Source organism: Cavia porcellus, unplaced genomic scaffold (assembly GCF_034190915.1).
Source record: "Cavia porcellus strain 051 isolate PalLab524CR breed Dunkin Hartley unplaced genomic scaffold, mCavPor4.1 scaffold_10, whole genome shotgun sequence".
NCBI classification, from domain to species: domain Eukaryota; kingdom Metazoa; phylum Chordata; class Mammalia; order Rodentia; family Caviidae; genus Cavia; species Cavia porcellus.
The window spans coordinates 61,357,510-61,377,213 of NW_026947493.1; the positions used below are offsets into that span (position 1 = coordinate 61,357,510).

The following is a 19,704-nucleotide window of genomic DNA, read 5'->3' on the forward strand; positions in this document are numbered from 1 at the left end:
CCTGTTCCACGTCTTTAATATAAGGATCCTCTTTATTAAGTGTTGAATGATTAAATCAAGCTAGTTAGCTATTCACAGACTGACTGACTGACTTCATTCCAGTGGCAAGAACTTGAAATATATTCTATTGGCTATTTTGAAATTGGTAACATATTATTTTTAACTCTTGTCACCATGGTAGACAACAGACCTCAAAAATTTATTCCTTCTGTTTAATTGAAATTGTAAATTTTGATCAACACTTCTTCATTATTTCAATGGATTCTTTGCATTTTGCCATTGATTATTTGCATTTTAAGAAATGTCTGTTCAGATTTTTTGCTCATTTTCAAAGAGACTGATTTACTTTCTTGCTTTGAGTGGAGTTCCCTGTATATTAGGTCATTAACATTTTATCAAATGTAGCATTCACAAATATTTTTTCCCATTGTTGAAAATTCTTCTGTACACTGCTGATGGTTCCCTGGGCTGTGTAGAAGCATCCCAGATTGATGTACCTCATTTGCATGTTTTGTTGCAATGTGCTTTCAGTTCATAAAAACAAAATTAGTGACCAGACCAATGTCACAGAACTTTATTTTTATTTTAATATTTTAAATTATATTTCAAGTCTCATAGTTAAATATTGAATCCATTTTGAGTACACCTTTTTATATGGTGTGAAATATGGTCCAATTTACTTCTTCTGTATCTGGATATATGTTATTTCAGTACCATTTTATTGAAGATTTTCCCAGTCTTTCTATCCTCTTTTATTGGTTTCATTATGCCATTAATGTGTTACTTTGATTAAAATAGCTGTACAATACATTTTGATCTAATTTAGTTTTGTTTACACTGAAGATTGCTTTTTTCAAATTGGGATTTTTGCATATGAATTTTAGGAATTTTTTTTTATTTCTGTGAAAGATATTATTGGACTTTTATAAGGAATTATTTGAATCTGTAGGTCATTTTGAGAAGTATGGACATTTAAAGAATATTAATTCCTCCAATCTATGAATAGGGGTTTCCTTTCCACTTATTTGTGCTTTCAACTTATTTTTTGTGCTGTGGATAACACCTATTATCTAATGTTTTCCAGGTGACATTATTAAATATTTTAATATATAAGATCATGTCATTTTCATATAGGAAATCCACTTCTTTGTTTCCTATTAGGCTGCATTTATTTATTTCTCTTGTGTAATTGCTCTGAATGGGCTTTCTACTACTATATTGAAAGCAAGTGGAGCGAGTGGATATCTTTGTCTTGCTCCTGAACTTAGAGGAAAAACTGCAGCTTTTCACCACTGAAGAGTTTAGTTGCAGGGTATTCACATTTGATCTGTATTTATCATTTTGAGGCACATGCTTTCTATAGCAAATCTGTTGAGAGGTTTTCCTTTAGTGAACAGACACTGGGTTTTGTGAAAATTTTTTTCTATGTCTATGGAGATAATCATGCAGTTTTAAATAATTTAGTGCGCTACATCATATATTACATTTTTTTTTTGCCTGTGTTGACCCATCATTAGGTTCCAGTGCTAAATTCTACTGCATCATGATGAATGATTTTCATATGTTGTTGAATTTGGTTTGCTAATATTTTGTTCAGAATTTTTGCACCCATGTTCATCTGAGGAAAAGGCTTGTAATATTCTTTTTGCATGTCTTGGTTTGACTTTTATATTGGAATAATACTGGCCTAATAAATTTATTTGAATGTAGTCTCTTCGTTGTGTCTTTCTGGACCCATTAAAGAAGTGTTGGTATTAGTTCATTAAACATTTAATACCATTCATCTGTGAATTTAGTTACTAACTTTGGGGTGAGCTCAGTTTTCTTTTTCTAACTCCTTGAGGTACAAGATTAGGTTGCTTATTTGAGATTTTCTTTTGGTGTAGATGTTTATTGTTATAAACTTACCTCTCAGAACTAACTGCTTTTGCTGCACATAATAAGATTTGGTATGTGAAATTTTCAGTTTTATTTGTCTCAAGGTATTTTTAAATTTCTCTTTTGACATATTTATTGTTCAGGAGCATGATGTTTGATACTGACATACTGAAAGTATTCTAAGATTTCTTGGGTTATTGAGTTTTACTCTCATGACAAGTCATCAAGAAAGATATTTGGTATGTTCTCAGTCCTTTAAATTTATTAAGATTTGTTTTGTGGATAAAACATGATCTAGAGTATGTTTCATAAGCACTTGAGAAGAATGTGTATTCTTTTGCCTTTGGATGAAGTTTTTGGTATATTTACTAGGCTAATTGAACTGAAAAATTCAGTAGAAACTTTCAACATATGCGTTTATATTAGGTGAATCACGTCCAATGTTTCCTTATTGGGTTCTTTCACTTTTTAAGCTTCCTTATTTATTTTTTTGTCTTTGAACTTTTAATAGTTTGAATACGATATATCTTGATTAACTCTTTTTTTAGTTTAATTTTATTGGAGACCACTGAGCTTCCTCTATCTGGATGTAGGCATCTTTATGCAGATTTGGAAAATTTTCAATCATTCTTTTTGAATGTAGCTTTTTAATCCATTTTCTTCTCTTCTTTTAAAAATCCTATTATAAAAACATCAGTTTTCTTGATGGCATTTTATAATTTTCCTATATTTTTTAAAGCTGAGACCCAAACCCAGGCTTGTATATGCTAGTATTTGTCAATTAGTTTGTGATGGATGAATTATGACATCAACATTTATTGAAAATCAATATTATCAAAATATAGGCATTTTTGGGCAACTTATATAGTTATGTCTTATATATATGTATATATGCACACACACATTATATATATATATATATATATATATATATATATATATATTCTTGCCCTGTTTAAACAAGTTTTAACACAGAATCCATATGTTGGCCATCAAATATAAAGTATTTTCCCCATAGGTATAACATTAAAGAATGAAAGAATTGTAAAACAGGAGATCAACTCTGAAGTTATCTACCGAAAACTTAAAACTTCCTGGTTTGCAGATGATTGTTAATCACTACTCTTTAAAACAAATGAGCTGACTGAACTAGTTATATTGCATTCAATTTTCCCCAATTTTCCTAAAAAGTATCTGAAATTTTAAACTTTTATAATGAAAAGATAAAAGTAATAGTATTAAAATTATAGCAGTGAATTAATATGCATAACACATTGAATAATTATATCTTTCTCATAAGGCAAAGGATATTAAATTTGGAGAGCAATAAGAATTTGAAAGAGGCTGTTATGATGATTTTAATGACTCTTGGACACTTTAGTCCTTTAAAATATATTAATAGCTGTTGGTTTCTCATAATGATTTTTTTATTTTTCAAATATATTTCCTTTGCTTTTCTTAATGGGAGTGTTTTGATAGTTGTTTGGCTGGCCAAACATCATTAAATGTACAACTTTGGTTGACAAATAAAGAAATGAAGTGAGGATTTATATTTTTCAATAAATAAAGTTTAGAAAAAAAAGATGCAGAAAAGGCTTTGAAAATACGGTTTATGTGTACATAAAAGAAAGTCACTGAAGTGTGATCCAGTGAATGCTGCCATTTCTGGAATGCAGTCATTTAGAAATATTATAGTTTCTTTGGATGGTCACTGTCTAGCACTATCATTCAATCACATCCTGGTCTGTTGGGGTGGCAAGAGATGTGGGCAGAGACACATGGAATGTTACATTTATCTAACAAGTTGTTAACCAGTTTGATGCTTGTAACTCAAGGCATATCTATGGATATTATTTTAGCTAAAGTGCATGCTCACTCTATCCTATTGTCTGTGGCAAGGATCTCTATCTGAATTAGCACTCTTTGAAGAGGAAGTTTTGGAAATGTGGACACATTTAGGTTGCACAAGTGACTAGAGGGTAGCAGGCATGTAAAAAGGTTTAGCAATGGCCAGTAAAGTCCTGCAATTAACACTAAGCAAAATTTAACAGCCTCCTTCTGCCCCACCCTCCACCCTCTCCTAAGGAATACTAGTCTAGAGAACATGTTCTTTGATAAGAAACTTTCTAAAATTAGAGGAGTTGGTATAAATAATCTTAGATTTTTGTCAATTTTCAAGTGACTTTAGATCTTGATTTAAGAAGTAATTCCACTGTTTCTCTGGAAGACCTAGTTTTCTCCCTTATTATACATCAGTGTTATCACAACTGGACCGTAATTCTAGGATGTAGTTTGGTGCACCACAGATATTTTGCATTGGCATTCACCCAGTAAATAAAATATAAAATTTTATAGGCATGTTTTATTTTCTTTCCTACTGATTCCTCTTTATTTTAAAATTAGATTCCACTGTTCCTTTGCATCTTATTATTTTTCATTCATTTTCAAATCTTCTACTCAAGTCTGGCACCTAGTAACAGAATCTAAGGCTACAAATTACAACGAAACATCCATTTTTAAACTTAGTTATTTTAATTCCACATTAAAATGATTTTATTCATAGATTTAAATATATTTAGCTTTACAAATAGCTTTAGGTTCATTAAAAAATTGTGCAGAAAGCGCAGAGTTCCCAATATATTTTTCCCAGTTTCTTATATAATCAACATCTTTCCTAAGTATGACAAATTGTTATAATTGACCACTCAGTCCTGGCACATTACTATTAACTAAATGTCCCTAGTTTACATTACGGTTCACTGCTTACCTTGTTCCTTGTAGGATTTTTGAAAAAATATATAACATAATTTTTATAACATGAACTAGAATAGTCTCACTACTTTAAAAAGTTCCTCATGCTCCATTTACTCTAGCCCACCTTCTTTCTACTTCAAACCCATGGTAACCACTAATATTTTTACTATGTCAAAATTTTGTTTTTTCCAGAATGTTGTACAGTAATTTTTTATGGATTGTTGTCTTAGTTACTTTTTATTCATCACTGAGACAAAATGCCTGATGCCCAAAGTTGGGAAAGGAAAGGTTTGTTTCTTACAGTTTTTGGAGGTTTCAGTCTGTACTCAGCTGACTCCAAGGCAAGGTGGCATGGCAGTGCAGTTCATGGTGGGTGCAAATAGCAAGGCAGAAACCAGCAAGAGAGAGTGACACACTGCCTTGTACAACATTGTATGCTGGCTCCACCCCTAGGTGGGTATAGCACGGACACCATCAATCCAAGCTCTAGACAATGAATCAATCACAAATGCATAATGCAAATGCTTGAAGCCTGGGGGCCACCTATGTAAACCATGACAATTGTGTTATCATGTACAACAGCTTCTTTTATAATAAAATATCTGAGATAATTTAACTATAAGAAAAAAAGATTTATTCTGCCTTGCAGTTTTGGAGACTCTAATTCAAGATGAGGTGGATTAATTGGGTTTTAGATCTCTGTAGTGTGTTGAATGGTAATAGCAGAGACCCTATGATGGCGCAAACTGCTCACATCATCAGCCAACAAAGAAAGAGAAAGGGAAAGAGGTCACAGTCACACAATTTCCTTCCAGGTCATGCCCCAATAACTTGGATTTCTGCTAAACTTTGCCTCCTAAAGGTTCTACCACATCAGGGGATGGTTATCTAAAGCACAGCTCTTACCAACATATACTTATGAGTTTTCCTCTGCTTTTATGTCTGGATTCCACATTTCTTGTATTATTGAAAATATTTGTTACACAAGATACAGAGCAGTATTTTTAATCCACTCATTGAAAGATACCAAGGTTACTTCTACCTGTTTATAATTGTAAATTATATTGATCTAAACATTCATATACAGGTGTGTTAGTGCACATATATTTTCACCTAATTTCCTTCAAGAACAAGGAGTACAACTGCTGGACTTTATGGCATACTTAACTTTATTAGAAACTGACAAACTGTGTTCCAAAGTAGCTGTACCAGTCTGCATTCTCCTGAAAGGGAATGAGAGCTTTTGCTGAACTACGTCTTTCCCACTATTTCTTCTTGGTACTGTTCTATATTTCAGCCATTCTAATAGATGTGCAGTGGTATTTCACTGTTTGTTTGCACTCCCCTAATAGCATATGACACTGAGGATTTTTCATTCGCTAAACATTTGAAATAATAAAGAATTCAGTGAATTTTCTGCACACAAAACAAGATACAAAAATCGGTAGAATTTTTATACAAAAATAATGACCTAAATGAAAAAGCAGTTAAGACAACAATCACATTTACAATCACAGTAAAAAAAAGTTAAAATGCTGAGTAAAAAATTTAAATGCATGGGTGAAAAATTGTGTACTGAAAGCTATAAAACATTTATAAAAATGAGTTCCTAAGAATACAGCTAAATATAATGATATTCCATGCTCATAGACAAGAATTAATAGTATAAGATTGCTCATTCAACTAAAAGCAGTGTACAGATTTAATGTGATCCTTACCAAAATACAAATGGTATTCTTTAGAGAAGCAAAAATAGTAATACTAAAATTAGTAAGTAACCACAGAAAATTCCAAATACCCAAAGTAATTCTAAGAGAAAAGAATAAAGTTGGTTACATCACATTTCCTGATTTAAGATTACTTTGCAAAGCTATGGTAATTTAAACACTATGGTACTTGCATAAAACCATGCACACACTCAATGAAAGCATAGAGTTCAAAAGTAAATCCAAACATACTCGACAACTAACTGTTGGGAAAGTCACCAAAACAGACACAAAAACAGAATGATCTCTTTAATAACTGATGCCGGGCTGATTAAATTTCCAGATGCAAAATACTTCTATGATATCACTTCCATGTTAAATAAAAGTCAGATATACATGGGTTAAGGTCAGGAGTAGAGATGAGATAGAGAAATGGGGGGATATAGTTTAGAGGACATGCAGTAGCAGCAAGAACAAGTCTAGCGATACAATGTACAAACTGAGGATGATAGATAATAAAATTGTACTATATTTGGGATTCAAACTAAATGAGTAGGTTTTAGCTGTTCTTACCACAAAACCCAAACATCCATAAAACATTAAGTATGTGAGAAGATACTCTCTGTGTGTATCAGATAGCACACTGCATCACTAAAATATACACACTAAAATATAATTTTCATTTTGAGAACTTTTACTTAGTGCTTTGTTTCACAGTTGATCACCTACTTTTGATTCTCTTATTACCAATCATCACAGTGCTGCTTTCTTTACTTATATAACTGTCACATAACTATACTTATGAGTCAGAATTTATAGACTTTAAAAATGTAAATTTTGTATTTTGTGTTTTTTCTGAAAGCAAACAGCTTGTCACTGTAGGCAATCTTTCTGTGAAATTTTAATCTTAATATATATTTCATACCAATGACATTTTTCAGAAAAATAGAAAACATAGTACTAAAGTTGAAAATTGACTGTAGATCAATTGTCTGAGAAGTTATATTTACCTTTTCCTAGAGTCAGTATGCACTGTGAAGCTGGAATTAGTGTACTCTCTTGCAAGAAGCTTTCCCTAGTGCAGGATTCTTTCCATTGGCGACCAATCTTATAAGATACAGTTCCTTTTTGTTATGGCTTATATCTTAAGTATCCACTTAATTTTTCTCTTCTTTCTTATACTTTGGAGGTCCTTCAGAAATTCTAGGTTGCCTTGTACTAGACCAGAAATACAAAAAAAAGTTGTTACTCAGTATATGTGCATCAAAAGGGTAATTCAGAGAATGAAGACTACCATGGTATAGAAAATGAGATTTGTTTTTCACTTTGGCATATATCTTCTTTTAAGGTGTGATGTTTGACACCCTAGAACAAAGAGTGCTAGATGTGTTTCTTTTTTTAATGATTCTTTCCAGTTTAAAACAAAAGTTTCCATCAGCATCAGTGTCTAGGCCCTCTGTGACGAACAAATCTCTCATGGCAAAGCTATTCTAACATTAATAACATTTCATGCTACAGAGCTTCATTTGTACATATGACAAAATTCTGCCCTTTTTCCACTGAAAGTGAGGTTTATAGTCATATATATACATACTTTTTTGGTGTCAGGGATTGAACTCATGACCTCGTGTTTGCCAAGCAGATGCTTGTGCTGCTGAGCTATACACCATTCCCCCCCCCAAATTGCCTAATAAAATAGAATTTTGTTTGATCTTTAAATGCTGTATATTACTTAATTGGATTCATATTAGTAGATATCATTTATGTGCCTAATAAAATACAAAATGTGAGTGAGGAGTTTTTTTTGTCCATTATTTTTGACTGCTACAATAAATCCTGATGGTGAATACTTTTCCAGAGAAAAAGAAATCAATACGAGGTTAAAATACTGTGCATGTGTTAAACCACAATTTCAATTGTATATTCAAATCAGATGTTTGTTCTCAAAGAATGGAGAACTCCAATTATTTCAGAGAAAGTAAATGTTTATGACAGATCAATATCTTTCTAGAAGGTGAGATTCAGTCTTAAAGTCATTATCTTTTCAATTAAGGTTTTAAAGACAATTCATTTAAGAATTTCATGAAGAAGAAAAGATTAGGATTAATCCTTATGGTTAACTAATTGCAATAGCATGTATGACTCTTAAAAAGAAAGTTAACTCTGAATTCATAAAGTTATTGGTTAACGGGCTGCTTCTATACTTAAAGGAGAGTGATAAGTTCATTAGCTACAGACTTAAAAAATTAAAATAAGCATAAAAATGACTGCATAGGGTGATTCTTTTTAGTGTCATTATAAAGTTTACTGATTGGTCTCATTTAGGTGACAGGACTAGTATTAAATATATTACTACAGAGCATTTTTTCTGAAATATATTGTAATGAAATATTTTATGGATATATATGTGTATGTATTTGTATATAGTTGCACCTGCCTCTATTTTTGTGAAAGGATAACTTTCATAGTTCTTTAAATAAATGTATAGAGGCTACCATAGTTGTAAGACAAATTCAGGAAAAAACAGTCTTATTAGAATAAGTTAAACTTCTTTGGCTTTGGCTTAATTTAAAACAGAAATGTAAATTGCCTTGTGGAAAATACATAAATATAATTAATCAAAATGTATTTTATTAACAGTTTATTAGGCTCTTAGATCTTTGAGCAAACAGAATGAGTTGCAAAAGAAGTATTGTGTTAGTTGTATCCAGCTATTATGGAAAAAGCCTTAATCTCAGGGTTTATATATTTACTTTCATTAGTAAACGTTTTGAACATATAATGATTACATTCATTGTTGAGGTTCCTATCTCACATAATGTCATAGTGGTATTTATGATTGGCATTTAGATCCAAGATTAGGATTTTGATAAAGATTAGGACCACAATTTGTCTCTTTCATCTTTAACAAGGACCATTCTGTTCCTCTGCTTCAAGAAAGCACATGAAGGACCTCCTGTGTAAGGGTGTTATTTTTGGAAGGGATGATATTCCATTGATTAGAACTCAGTCATGAATATTCCAAGCACACTGTCAGGTCAGCAAAGGAGACACCTATTGATGATCTTGGCAGAGTTCCTGAACTGCGTGTTAAGTGTCCTTACTTTTTGCCTACCTTATTTTATTGTGATTATTTTGAGAACTGGAGGAATTCTAGCCTTGAAATTAACACAACTGAACTTGTGTACTATTTTTCACTTTTTGTAAGGCAGATTATTTACATTTTACACACATTATTTTGTTATCCATGAAATGATAGCTATATGTATAAATATTAAGAAAAATTCCAGTTCTAATATTCACAGTTTTTTTTTCTATCTACAATTTTTACACCTTATATTTCAAAGACTTAAGTATGCTTCCATGAACCATGTATTTTTTCCTGAAACAGAGGTAGATTTCAGACTTAAACTTTCCTTGCAGTGAGACGTTTCCAGTTGCTTTGGGTGTTAGGATTTCAACATATGAGTTTTTTTTTATGAAAACATAATTTAGTTTCATAGAAGTTATTGAAAATTAGAAGATATATTGAGAGTTCAGATTTCTAATTCCTTTAAAAAATCATCTGGCCACACTGAATTTTTATTATTATATTAAAAAATCATCTTTTACTAGTGGGGCCATGGGTAATTTTTTGAGGCCATGCTCTCATTAGTTCATTCATCTTAGTCCATGCTATTATAATCCCTGACCACTTTTAACATTTAATTTTGTGATCTTTGACTATAGGAGACATAGTAGTAGATGTATACTGCCAAACTACATGTTTATGACATAGAGCTCACGTCCTCAGTGTCTTAGGATACTTAGGGATTTCATCTGGGGATCAAGTTGTCTCTAACTGCAACATTTGATTCTTCCATATCCGCCTTCCACTGTTCCTTCTTGGACACACTACTTTTGGAGTCTCAGATCATAAACACTGGGTTCATGTACATCAGCAATCACATCTTGGAACTTCTCAAGGATTGAATGAAGGAATTAGCTCAATAATGCATGTAGAAAAATAAGATTAAAAGTTGGAGCATTTTGCTGTAAGTTCTTCAAAGACGATCTATCCAGATCATAGATTAGAATAAGGTTCCCAGACTGGTAATATGGGCCATATGTAGACAAAAGGTCATATTATTGTGTTACTTTGTGTCTCAGTATCTTTGTACATAAAATGAGGATGATAGGAGTATCTAGCTAAAATAGTTGTACAAGGATTAATTGACCTGCTATTTAGAACTTGCCAAGAATAGTGCTTGTCATAGACCAAGTAACTTGTTTTATTAATTGATGGAGATAACCTAGCAGTTTTGAGAATGGGTTTTGGAGTTAATTTAGTTTTCATTAGTACCATGTACCTTCCACTACCTATTTACATAAATTAGGCCAATTATTAAGGAAATGGATTCTTTATGGATAGAATGGGCACAAAAATATACTCATATTATTAGGTTATACAAATATGCAAAGGGATAAAAAATGTAAAGATTCCAATACAATTCATGGGCTATAAGAAGTACCTAATAAAAATAAGTAGATATATAAACTGGATAATCAAAAGAAAACGATTTTTAAAAATCTTCCACTGAAATGAATAATTAAATTTAAAAGGAGTAGATACTTGATCAATGTGTACATAGAGTATGAGAAAAACAATGAAAATTTTTATGGTCATATTAAATCATGTCCACACATTTTTAACTCAAAATAAATTAAATAACAGATTTCTAAAGTATATAAACATTTATCTTGTGTAAAATATCAATATGGCATTTTAGGAATTTTTGACAAGAAAAAATAAAATCCATTATAAATAGTTCCAATTGTGTTAACATTAACATTGATAATAAAATAAGAAAAGCCTTCTCGTCAGGACTTTTATATTCATTGCCAAGAGGCAAATATTGACTAAGATGTTCATCAATATTCAGTTTAAAATGTTATTATTTTTGATAATTATTGAAATAAGGTATCACAGTGTAAGTTTAGCATTTTAAAAATTGATCAGCATTTCATGGTAGTTGTCAATTGAACATTGAATGATGCAAATTTTCCGGAAACAAATATCATTCACTCCCTGACATTTAAAGACAGTTTACTGTTTCCATAACTCTTGCTTATTGGCACTTCTGATATTTGCAGTGGATCAAAATTTGAGGCTGAACATAAGATCACTTGGAGGAGATTTTTTTTTTGTTTTTCAATTTTTTATTTTATGAAAAGCCAAATAAATTTTCATAAGAGATTGACAATAGCTATTATACTGTGTTTCATCTTCAAACTACTCAGTACAAGGCATAAACTAAAAAAATTCTTACAAAAAATAGATAGTAACACAAACTTTATTTTCAATCAAGTAATATAAACTATGAGTATGTGAAACAAATTAGCATATATATTACAATATTTTTAAACAATGAAATATATAATTTGGGGAAATTTTTGATTTTCTTCTTAGTTTCTACTTATTTTTCTTATATTTTGCTCTTTAATTGCATGTAAATAGAATATATATTATATATACCATGTATATGCTTTTGTCATATAAGAGAAACATGCAATACTTGAGTTTGTGTATCATTTCACTTAATGTTATTCAAAACAATAAAAGAAATTCCATTTGATTCAACTATCCCTCTTCTAGGTATTTTGCTGTAAGAGTTAACATTATAATATTCCAGAATACACTCATGTTTACAACAGCACGATTTACAACAGCATAATCTTGGTAACAGCATATAAGGCCATCAATAGATGAATAGATAAGGAAAATAGTATTTATACATAACAAAATATCACACTGTAATTAATAAAGATAAATTTGAGGCATTTGTAGGTAAGTGGATGCAACTTGGAGGATATTTAAAATAGAGTAGTCCACCAAGGATATACCATTGGAGTTTATGACCCATGAGGAAAAGTTCAAATCTTAACTTATCAAAGCCATTGCAGATTGTGTTTGTGATTTTTGAATTTGGGAAATGCTGATCTTTTCACTAACCAGTGTTTATACTAGACCTAAAAACAATGTGCTTGAAATTTTTATAAATGATTGCAGTGATTTAGAGAAATACATGATCAGTAACGTCTGCATAAGAAGAGTTTTTTTATTACGTATTATATTATGAAACACTTTTAATCAATTGCAAAAGTAAAAATGTTAAGAAGGCTTAGTTTTGAAAAATTGTTATAATGTTAACTCAATATGCTTAGTTAAAAAATCTTTATTTTGAATTGTATTTCCTCCTTTCTTTTTTTAAAGCTGGAGTTCTTGCACTGCTTCATCAGCTCACAATGCATTTATGAAAGAGTATCCTAAAATATTCCTGCACAAAAAAATAGAATTACCTAAAATTTTGAAATGGGAGCCAAAAAGGTAATTTTTTTCCCTGAAACTTAAGTCTATACATTTGTTTGGGTATGCTTGCGTATTGCATGTTCTCTTGTCTACAAGTGGAGTTGAAAACAGTATCTGGTGACTTAGACATACTCTGTGCTCAGGAGCAGTCAAGGAAACAGAGTGGTAGGCAAGAGCAAATTTATTTTCTTATTGAAGAGAGATATTTTTCTACTTCTGAGGAGAATGTTTATTTACACTTTTCTCCACATGATTGTTTCTTTTCACTAATAAATAATAATGTTTGTAAAAAGGTTGAAAGTACCCTATGGCGTTTCATGTGGAACTTTCCCTTAGAAATGACTGTGGTGTCAGTAGGTGGAGGATATAAGAAGGGATGCTTTGTGTCAATGAATGAATGACAGTTGCAGGGCAATTGAAAGCATCTGAGAAGTCTATTTTCCCAGGCTTCTGCTTCTAGATGGACCTGTATTTTATGTATGCTTAAAGGCAAAGAGTGGGACTACTGACTATAACAGAAAATGTAACTGCCTTCTTTGGGAAGAGTGAGCATGGACTGCCAGTTCACAGGGTTATCTGTGCCCTCCTCGAATTACTCCTTGCACCAGTGGAACTTATATAATAACAGCATCAGATTAAAGAAAGCATCCTATTCCTTAGGAAAATAAAACATTTCTGTACTATTTACCTGCATCTTCTGTAGTGGGTATACAAATTTCTTACTCCATACTACTTTAGTAGAAATGATGTATCTACACCCTTTCTGACCCATTGCCCTGCCTCCTAATTGTACCCTGTATAGTTTCTGTTGTAGTGATAAGATTCCACTTTGCTTTGTACTATTTTCTTTTTTATGTCTGACCCTTGGCAGATTGCTTCTCACATAATTGTGATTAATAAATGTGTGTTACCACTTGGAAAAACTATTTACAGACTCTGTAAAAAGATTAAAAATGCCTTAATTTTTTATATCAACACTATAAAGATAAAAACTCAAACTAAATTAGTGTAACAAATACATTCTCAGGATTTGGAGGATATCAGCATGGAAGATATAAATTCATTTCATTACACTAAACCTTCCTTTCATTTATAGCTGTAGGGTACTATTATGTAGAAATTAATATGCTAGTTACCTCGGGAAAGTCTCTGGGAGATGGACTTCCTCTGCCTTTTCAAGAACAATTTCTTAAATTAATAATCAAAAACAGCCTTGTGGAAAGCAGATATTCAAACAGAAAATTTTCTGAGACCTTAATTATCTAGATCAAACTGTTTTCCTAGACAGTAAGACTGCCTTGAACAACCATGCAGAGCTTACACTGTGACTTATCAAATTAACATCACTCAGTCTATGGGAATATTTAAAGCAAATATTTTCTACTATTTAATTTGAAGTATGCTTAATTTCTATTCTAAATTTGTTATTTAGATTTAGAATTGTAAATTTAGCTCTATGGACTAAGGCATAAAGAATATTTACGGTACCTAAAATATCCATCTTGTCCTTGTTTCTTTGTTAAGCTATAGGCACTGGTCCGCTCCTTTAGATAAGGCATTTTTTTGCAAAACCACGTAGAGAAATACTAGTGGCTTGGTAAATAGAATATCATCTTCATATTTTTATGAAAGAAAGACTGAGACCCAAAATTTATACAAACAGGCAATTATGGTCCAAATGCAAAAATAAAGGGCAGGATTCAAAATGCACAACAACTAGCTAAATGCATAAATGTAATTGATTTGTTTGTTGAAAGTTCCAGAGAAGCCAATCAAATTAGCTTAAGAATCAAGGGAATTTTAAGAATAAAATTTCTGAAATCTTCAGAAAAAATAGCTTGCCGATGAAATTAAGAGCAAGTTCCCCCCATATGTCTGCCTCATCTTTGCTGGGTTGGTTTCATCTTTGCACTTCATGTGGTAGATCTGAACAGATGGGATGCATCTGCCTGTCCAGGTTCAGGTGAGGAGAGCGGTGATCTCTTAAAATACCTCTCTGGCAGAAGCTCATTGAAATCTCTTGTTGAAATATGTCCTGTCTCTGCCTTGTCACTGTGCACTAATTTGCCAGTCATTAATCACATGCTCATTCATAGAAGGGGGAATGCTATTAACACTAAAAAAGGCAGGAGAGAAAATAGATTCTTAGTAGAAAATTATTTTCTTGTTAACTGTAGAACTGCAGAATGGATGCAGAAACCTTAAAAATTTCTTGAAGACATACAAATCTACAGAATGTTGGGGCTGGGGATTTAGCTCAGCGGCATAAGCGCCTGCCTTGCAAGCAGGCAGTCGTGAGTTCGATCCCTGGTACCGGTAAAAACGAAAAAGACAAAAAAAAAAAAAAAAAAAAAAAACCAAATCTACAGAATGTTAAACAAAAATTTTCAATTAAGAAGAAGAAACAATACATTGAAAAAACTCAAAGAACTTTAAAATCATATGTACAATAAGAAATTGTATAAAGACATTTCTGACTATAACACAATAGAATAAATATTAGAATTAGAAGCAAAAATATCTAATTATTTAGAAGTAAAACAATACCAATAACAAAAACTCCAAACGCTTTCTAAACAATTATTAGGGTAAGGAAAAATTTAAAATTGAATAGTGTTTCAGTATAAACTGAAAGTAAAGAAACAAAAACAAAAGTAGACAAATGACATACCAAAAATGTCTAAAACAAAATGCAAAAAATAAAACAAAACAAAAAATTGTATGAAAGACCTAAGGGAAAAAATCAAGAGAATAAAGAGATAACTGATTAATTTGCAGAAAACATTTGTAAGCTGTATATCTGATACAAAGTTTTTATATCTCAAATATATAAGGAGTTCTCAGCAGTAAGAATACAATTTAATTAAAAACAATTATAAAATATAGACAATCCTCAAAAGTAGTTACACAAATGAAGTTGATACAATTTAGTATTTCTCTCATGGTAACAGTGAAATTATTTTTAACTGCAAATTTGTAATAGCATGATAAAAATATTAATTTACATTTTTCAACTAGAAAATTATGTATTCTAAAGCACTAATAGATATACTTTTAACTGAATTAAAATAAAATACATTAAGAAAATTTTCTCTTAGTTTAGCTTAAAAAGCAATATGATATAACTATGTACTCAGATGGTGAAATAAGAGCTCAGGTAAAACAAAAAATTGTTTAAAAGAATAAACTCATGGAGAGAAGTGCATGTTAACAGATTCTAAATACCTGCTAAATATTAAAGTTCAATCTAAATATTAAAATTATGCATCAACCTTGGTTATTATTGTCATATTCAACATTGTATATTTAATTTAACACTAATACTATGTGAAGACTGTGATAACAAATAAGGCACCTGCCTGGCTGTGGGCAGCTGTGGGATGCCTGATGCCTGAGCATTTGCTAAATATTGAAAGAACATAGTCATGTGCAAAGAGAGAAAAATGCTCCATGAAAGCCTTAAATTCATTTGGGGCAGTGCCTCATTCATGAAAATAAATGAAAGTCCTCACTGAGAAATTAAGAAGCAATAAATGACAGAAAACTTAAAGACAGGACAAAGACAGTTTGAAACTATCATTATCTAAAATTTATTTTATTCATGGATGTATTAGAAGGTAGGAATAGATTCCTGGGAAGTAAGATAGAGAAATAGTTGCCCTGTTTTAAAAGGGAACATTGAATTTTAAGCTGGAAGACTTGAGTTTGAGTGCCTGTGTGGCCCGATAGCAACATGTGACTTCGGAGATATCTCTTCACATGATCTTCACTAGGTATTTATTAGAAAGAGGACAGTATTAACATTCTACCTCAGACTTCTCACTCAAAGGGATTTGTAATTAAAATAACTGTTTTGATTATCATGTCCTATAAATGGCAGTGATATTTTATGTGAATTATACCTTTTGTTAAGAAGTTCCTTTTTAAAAAAATAGGTTAAATAACAAGATTATCTCACATTATTTAAAATACCATTTTGATACAACTAAATGACTTCTATATTCCAATGGGGAAGATGAAATTAACAATATTATAATTATCATTATGAGAATTCTTAATAGTGATACTATTCACTGATTGGCTTATCTGTTCCCATTAAATATAGTTTATTATTACAAAATCTAATTGCCACCATCATCAGTATTATGAGAAATCTTAATCCATTAAGGAGATCCTTCTAGCGTGGTGGCACACACCTATAGTTGCAGCACTCAGGAGGCGAAGCAGGAGGATCCTTATGAGTTGGAGGCCATCCTGGACTACAAAGTGGGCTCAAGGCCACCCTGAACTGCATAGAAGAAACCCTGTCTAAAAAAGATTAGAAAAAAAGAGAGATTCGTATAATCTCAGATTCATATCTGTATTCTTCTGTCTTAAGAACATGGCATTATATAAATGTACTAATTTAAAATACTAGCTTTTTATGTGAGTAGGAGCACTTCTAAGTTATTGTATACTAATTTCAGTGTAGTTTTGCTTAACAATTTAAATCTTACTATCTTCTATTGATATTTTAATTTGCTTTTTACTAATGTTTGAGAGTCTTGGAAACATTGGAAAGCCAGACAATTTCCTGAGAACTATATTTATATAATAGTGAAAAAATTGTAACCACAAAAATGAATATGGAAAATAGTTAATATTCTTAAAAATATGATTTTTCATATTCTAAAGTTCCCAAGTCAGCATTTCAAGTTACTCTCTGTCTCTATCTGAACAATTATATTAATTCGTATTTTCTAAACCATGAGCAATGATCTTTCTAATAATTTAAGTATAATTTGTATTTATTATTCACTGTTCAGTTTTTTGATTGGACAGTTCATTAGTCCAAGCTTTTGTTGTAAGTAGCAAAATTCCAATTGAAAGAAACATAAACAGTCCGAAACTGTTACCTATGCATTCATCTGATCAATCAGAAAGCTGTCTTTAGGGAAAATGAGACAAGAACTTGAGTATGTGTAGACTCTCGTCATCGGCTTGTATTTGTACTCTTTTTGTTTGTGGCCTTTTCATGTGAGGCAGGGACGTGGTTATCTGTAACCTCAGACTTGTAACAGCTACAACAGTACAGATAAAGTAATTTCTTTATCAGCCAGAATAATTCTGGAAAAAGATTAAGACTGACTCAATCTGAGTCATATGTTAAACTATTCGTCAAATGATCTAGAACCTATTAGTACAAAAAATGTGGTGGGAGACATTTTTGTACAGGAAATTCATCACTATAAAAAAGAATGGTGCTCCTTGGAGGTAAGATGAGGTATATTAATTATACACAGTTACAGTAATTTTGGGGGTGGGGCAGGAAGCCTATAATTTCAATGCTGTGATTTCAATACTTTTGGAAGCTGAGGAAGAAATCTTCCAATTTCAACTTAGCAAGAATTTGTCTCAAAATAAAAATAAGTAAGGGATGAGAATGTAGATCAGTGCAAATGCTTGAGGTTCAGTTCCCAGTACTTAGCAACATAGTAGCAATACTTAAAAAATTGTCATTGTTTCTTTAATAAATTTAATATCTACATTTTTTAAACCCTAAGAAAACATATAGAGTGAAAAAGAAGTTCATGTAAATGGTACTAACTGAGGAAACAAATATCTATAAAATTATGGAAACGTGAAGATAAATTTATTAAAAATGCAATATGTGTTTATTTATTAGTTTTTTGAGACAAGATCTCTCTATGTAGTTCAGACTGGCCATACACTCACTCTGTAGTCCATGGTGACCTTGAACTCATGTTATCTTTCTGCCTCAGCTTCCTGAGTGTTGGTTGGGATTACAGGCATAGGTCACCATGTCTGGCTGTGATACTTTGACCAAGGGGAGAAATTAAAATATTTGCAAGGAAGCTTATATACTTGTAACAATCTTAAATTGTATAAAAATGTTAGCAACATTGATCTTTTTTGTTTCAGATAAAATTAGTAAATACTAAAAAAAAAGATTTTTAAAAGTTCAGTTTACTTTTAATACTCATAGTAAAGTGTTATTTTTTAATTTGGCAGACAGTTTGTAAAGGGATTATGAATGAGGAGACTTCACAAAAGAATGTAAAACTAAAATGTGGCCAAAGCTGAGAGCCATCAACATAAATTATTGACTAACCTGGATATTTACTAAATTAATGAAAATGAGAGTTGCCTAATATCAGATGCATTCTATTGCTAGATTTTACAGCATTGACAGGAGAAAAAGTGAAAAAAAACTTGAAAGACTTTTAACTAATCAGTACATTTCTTAAATTGTACATCAAAAAGTCAGAATTATTTTCCCTAAGGTACACAGGGAAGAGAGCAGAGGAATTGTTTAATGCAAATTGAACAAGCATTAAATGCAGTGGTAGAGAAGACACATGAGTAACTCAGATGGGTACAAATTTGGTACAGGAAAAATTGTAATGAGATAGCCATATGCAATTAACTTCCATTAACTTCTTTGACAAGACATAGAAGAATTCTTTTTTAGAAGTTCTTATTAGTAACTGAATTCAGCTAGCAATTGAAAATGCATTAGATTGAGCATTCAATGCCTTGATTGAGATCATCTATTTTGCCACTACTAACTATATGACTGGAGAAATCAATCTATCTGGACATCATTATGTGGTATCTAAAATGAAATGGTTGGGCAGATGACATTCAAAGTTCCTTTTAGCTCTATTGATCTGGGATCCCATTGTCTAGTTGATGTTATAAATATCATAGGAGGACATATGTGAGATGTTAATGTTTTTGTATTATCTTTTGATATATTTCCCCTAACATGTGGCTCCTCCTTTCCCTATATCCCTGCTATTGATGGTTTCTGAGAAAAGGTCAGGGAAAATACTACTTTGAGAAACAAGATGTTGTAAATGGATGCTTATGTTAGAGGAAGAAAACAGGAAGTGAGCTCATCTCCAGGCCTGTTGATATTCATTTAGTCCCATTCTTAATAAATTTCAAAGTAAGGTGATCGGAGTGTAGAAATACCCAGATAGCTGTTCAGGAAAATGATCATCAACTCAGACT

At 31.5% G+C, this 19,704-nt stretch overlaps 1 protein-coding gene across 1 annotated transcript in view; it reads left to right on the plus strand.

Annotated features, from left to right (window-relative positions):
- Positions 1-19,704, plus strand: part of Cnbd1 (cyclic nucleotide binding domain containing 1) — a 349,396-nt gene that overhangs the window by 33,248 nt on the left and 296,444 nt on the right. Inside the window, exon 3 of the mRNA XM_063256859.1 lies at positions 12,592-12,705. Coding sequence (XP_063112929.1) covers positions 12,592-12,705 — 114 coding nt within the window. The remainder of the gene's footprint in view (positions 1-12,591; positions 12,706-19,704) is intronic.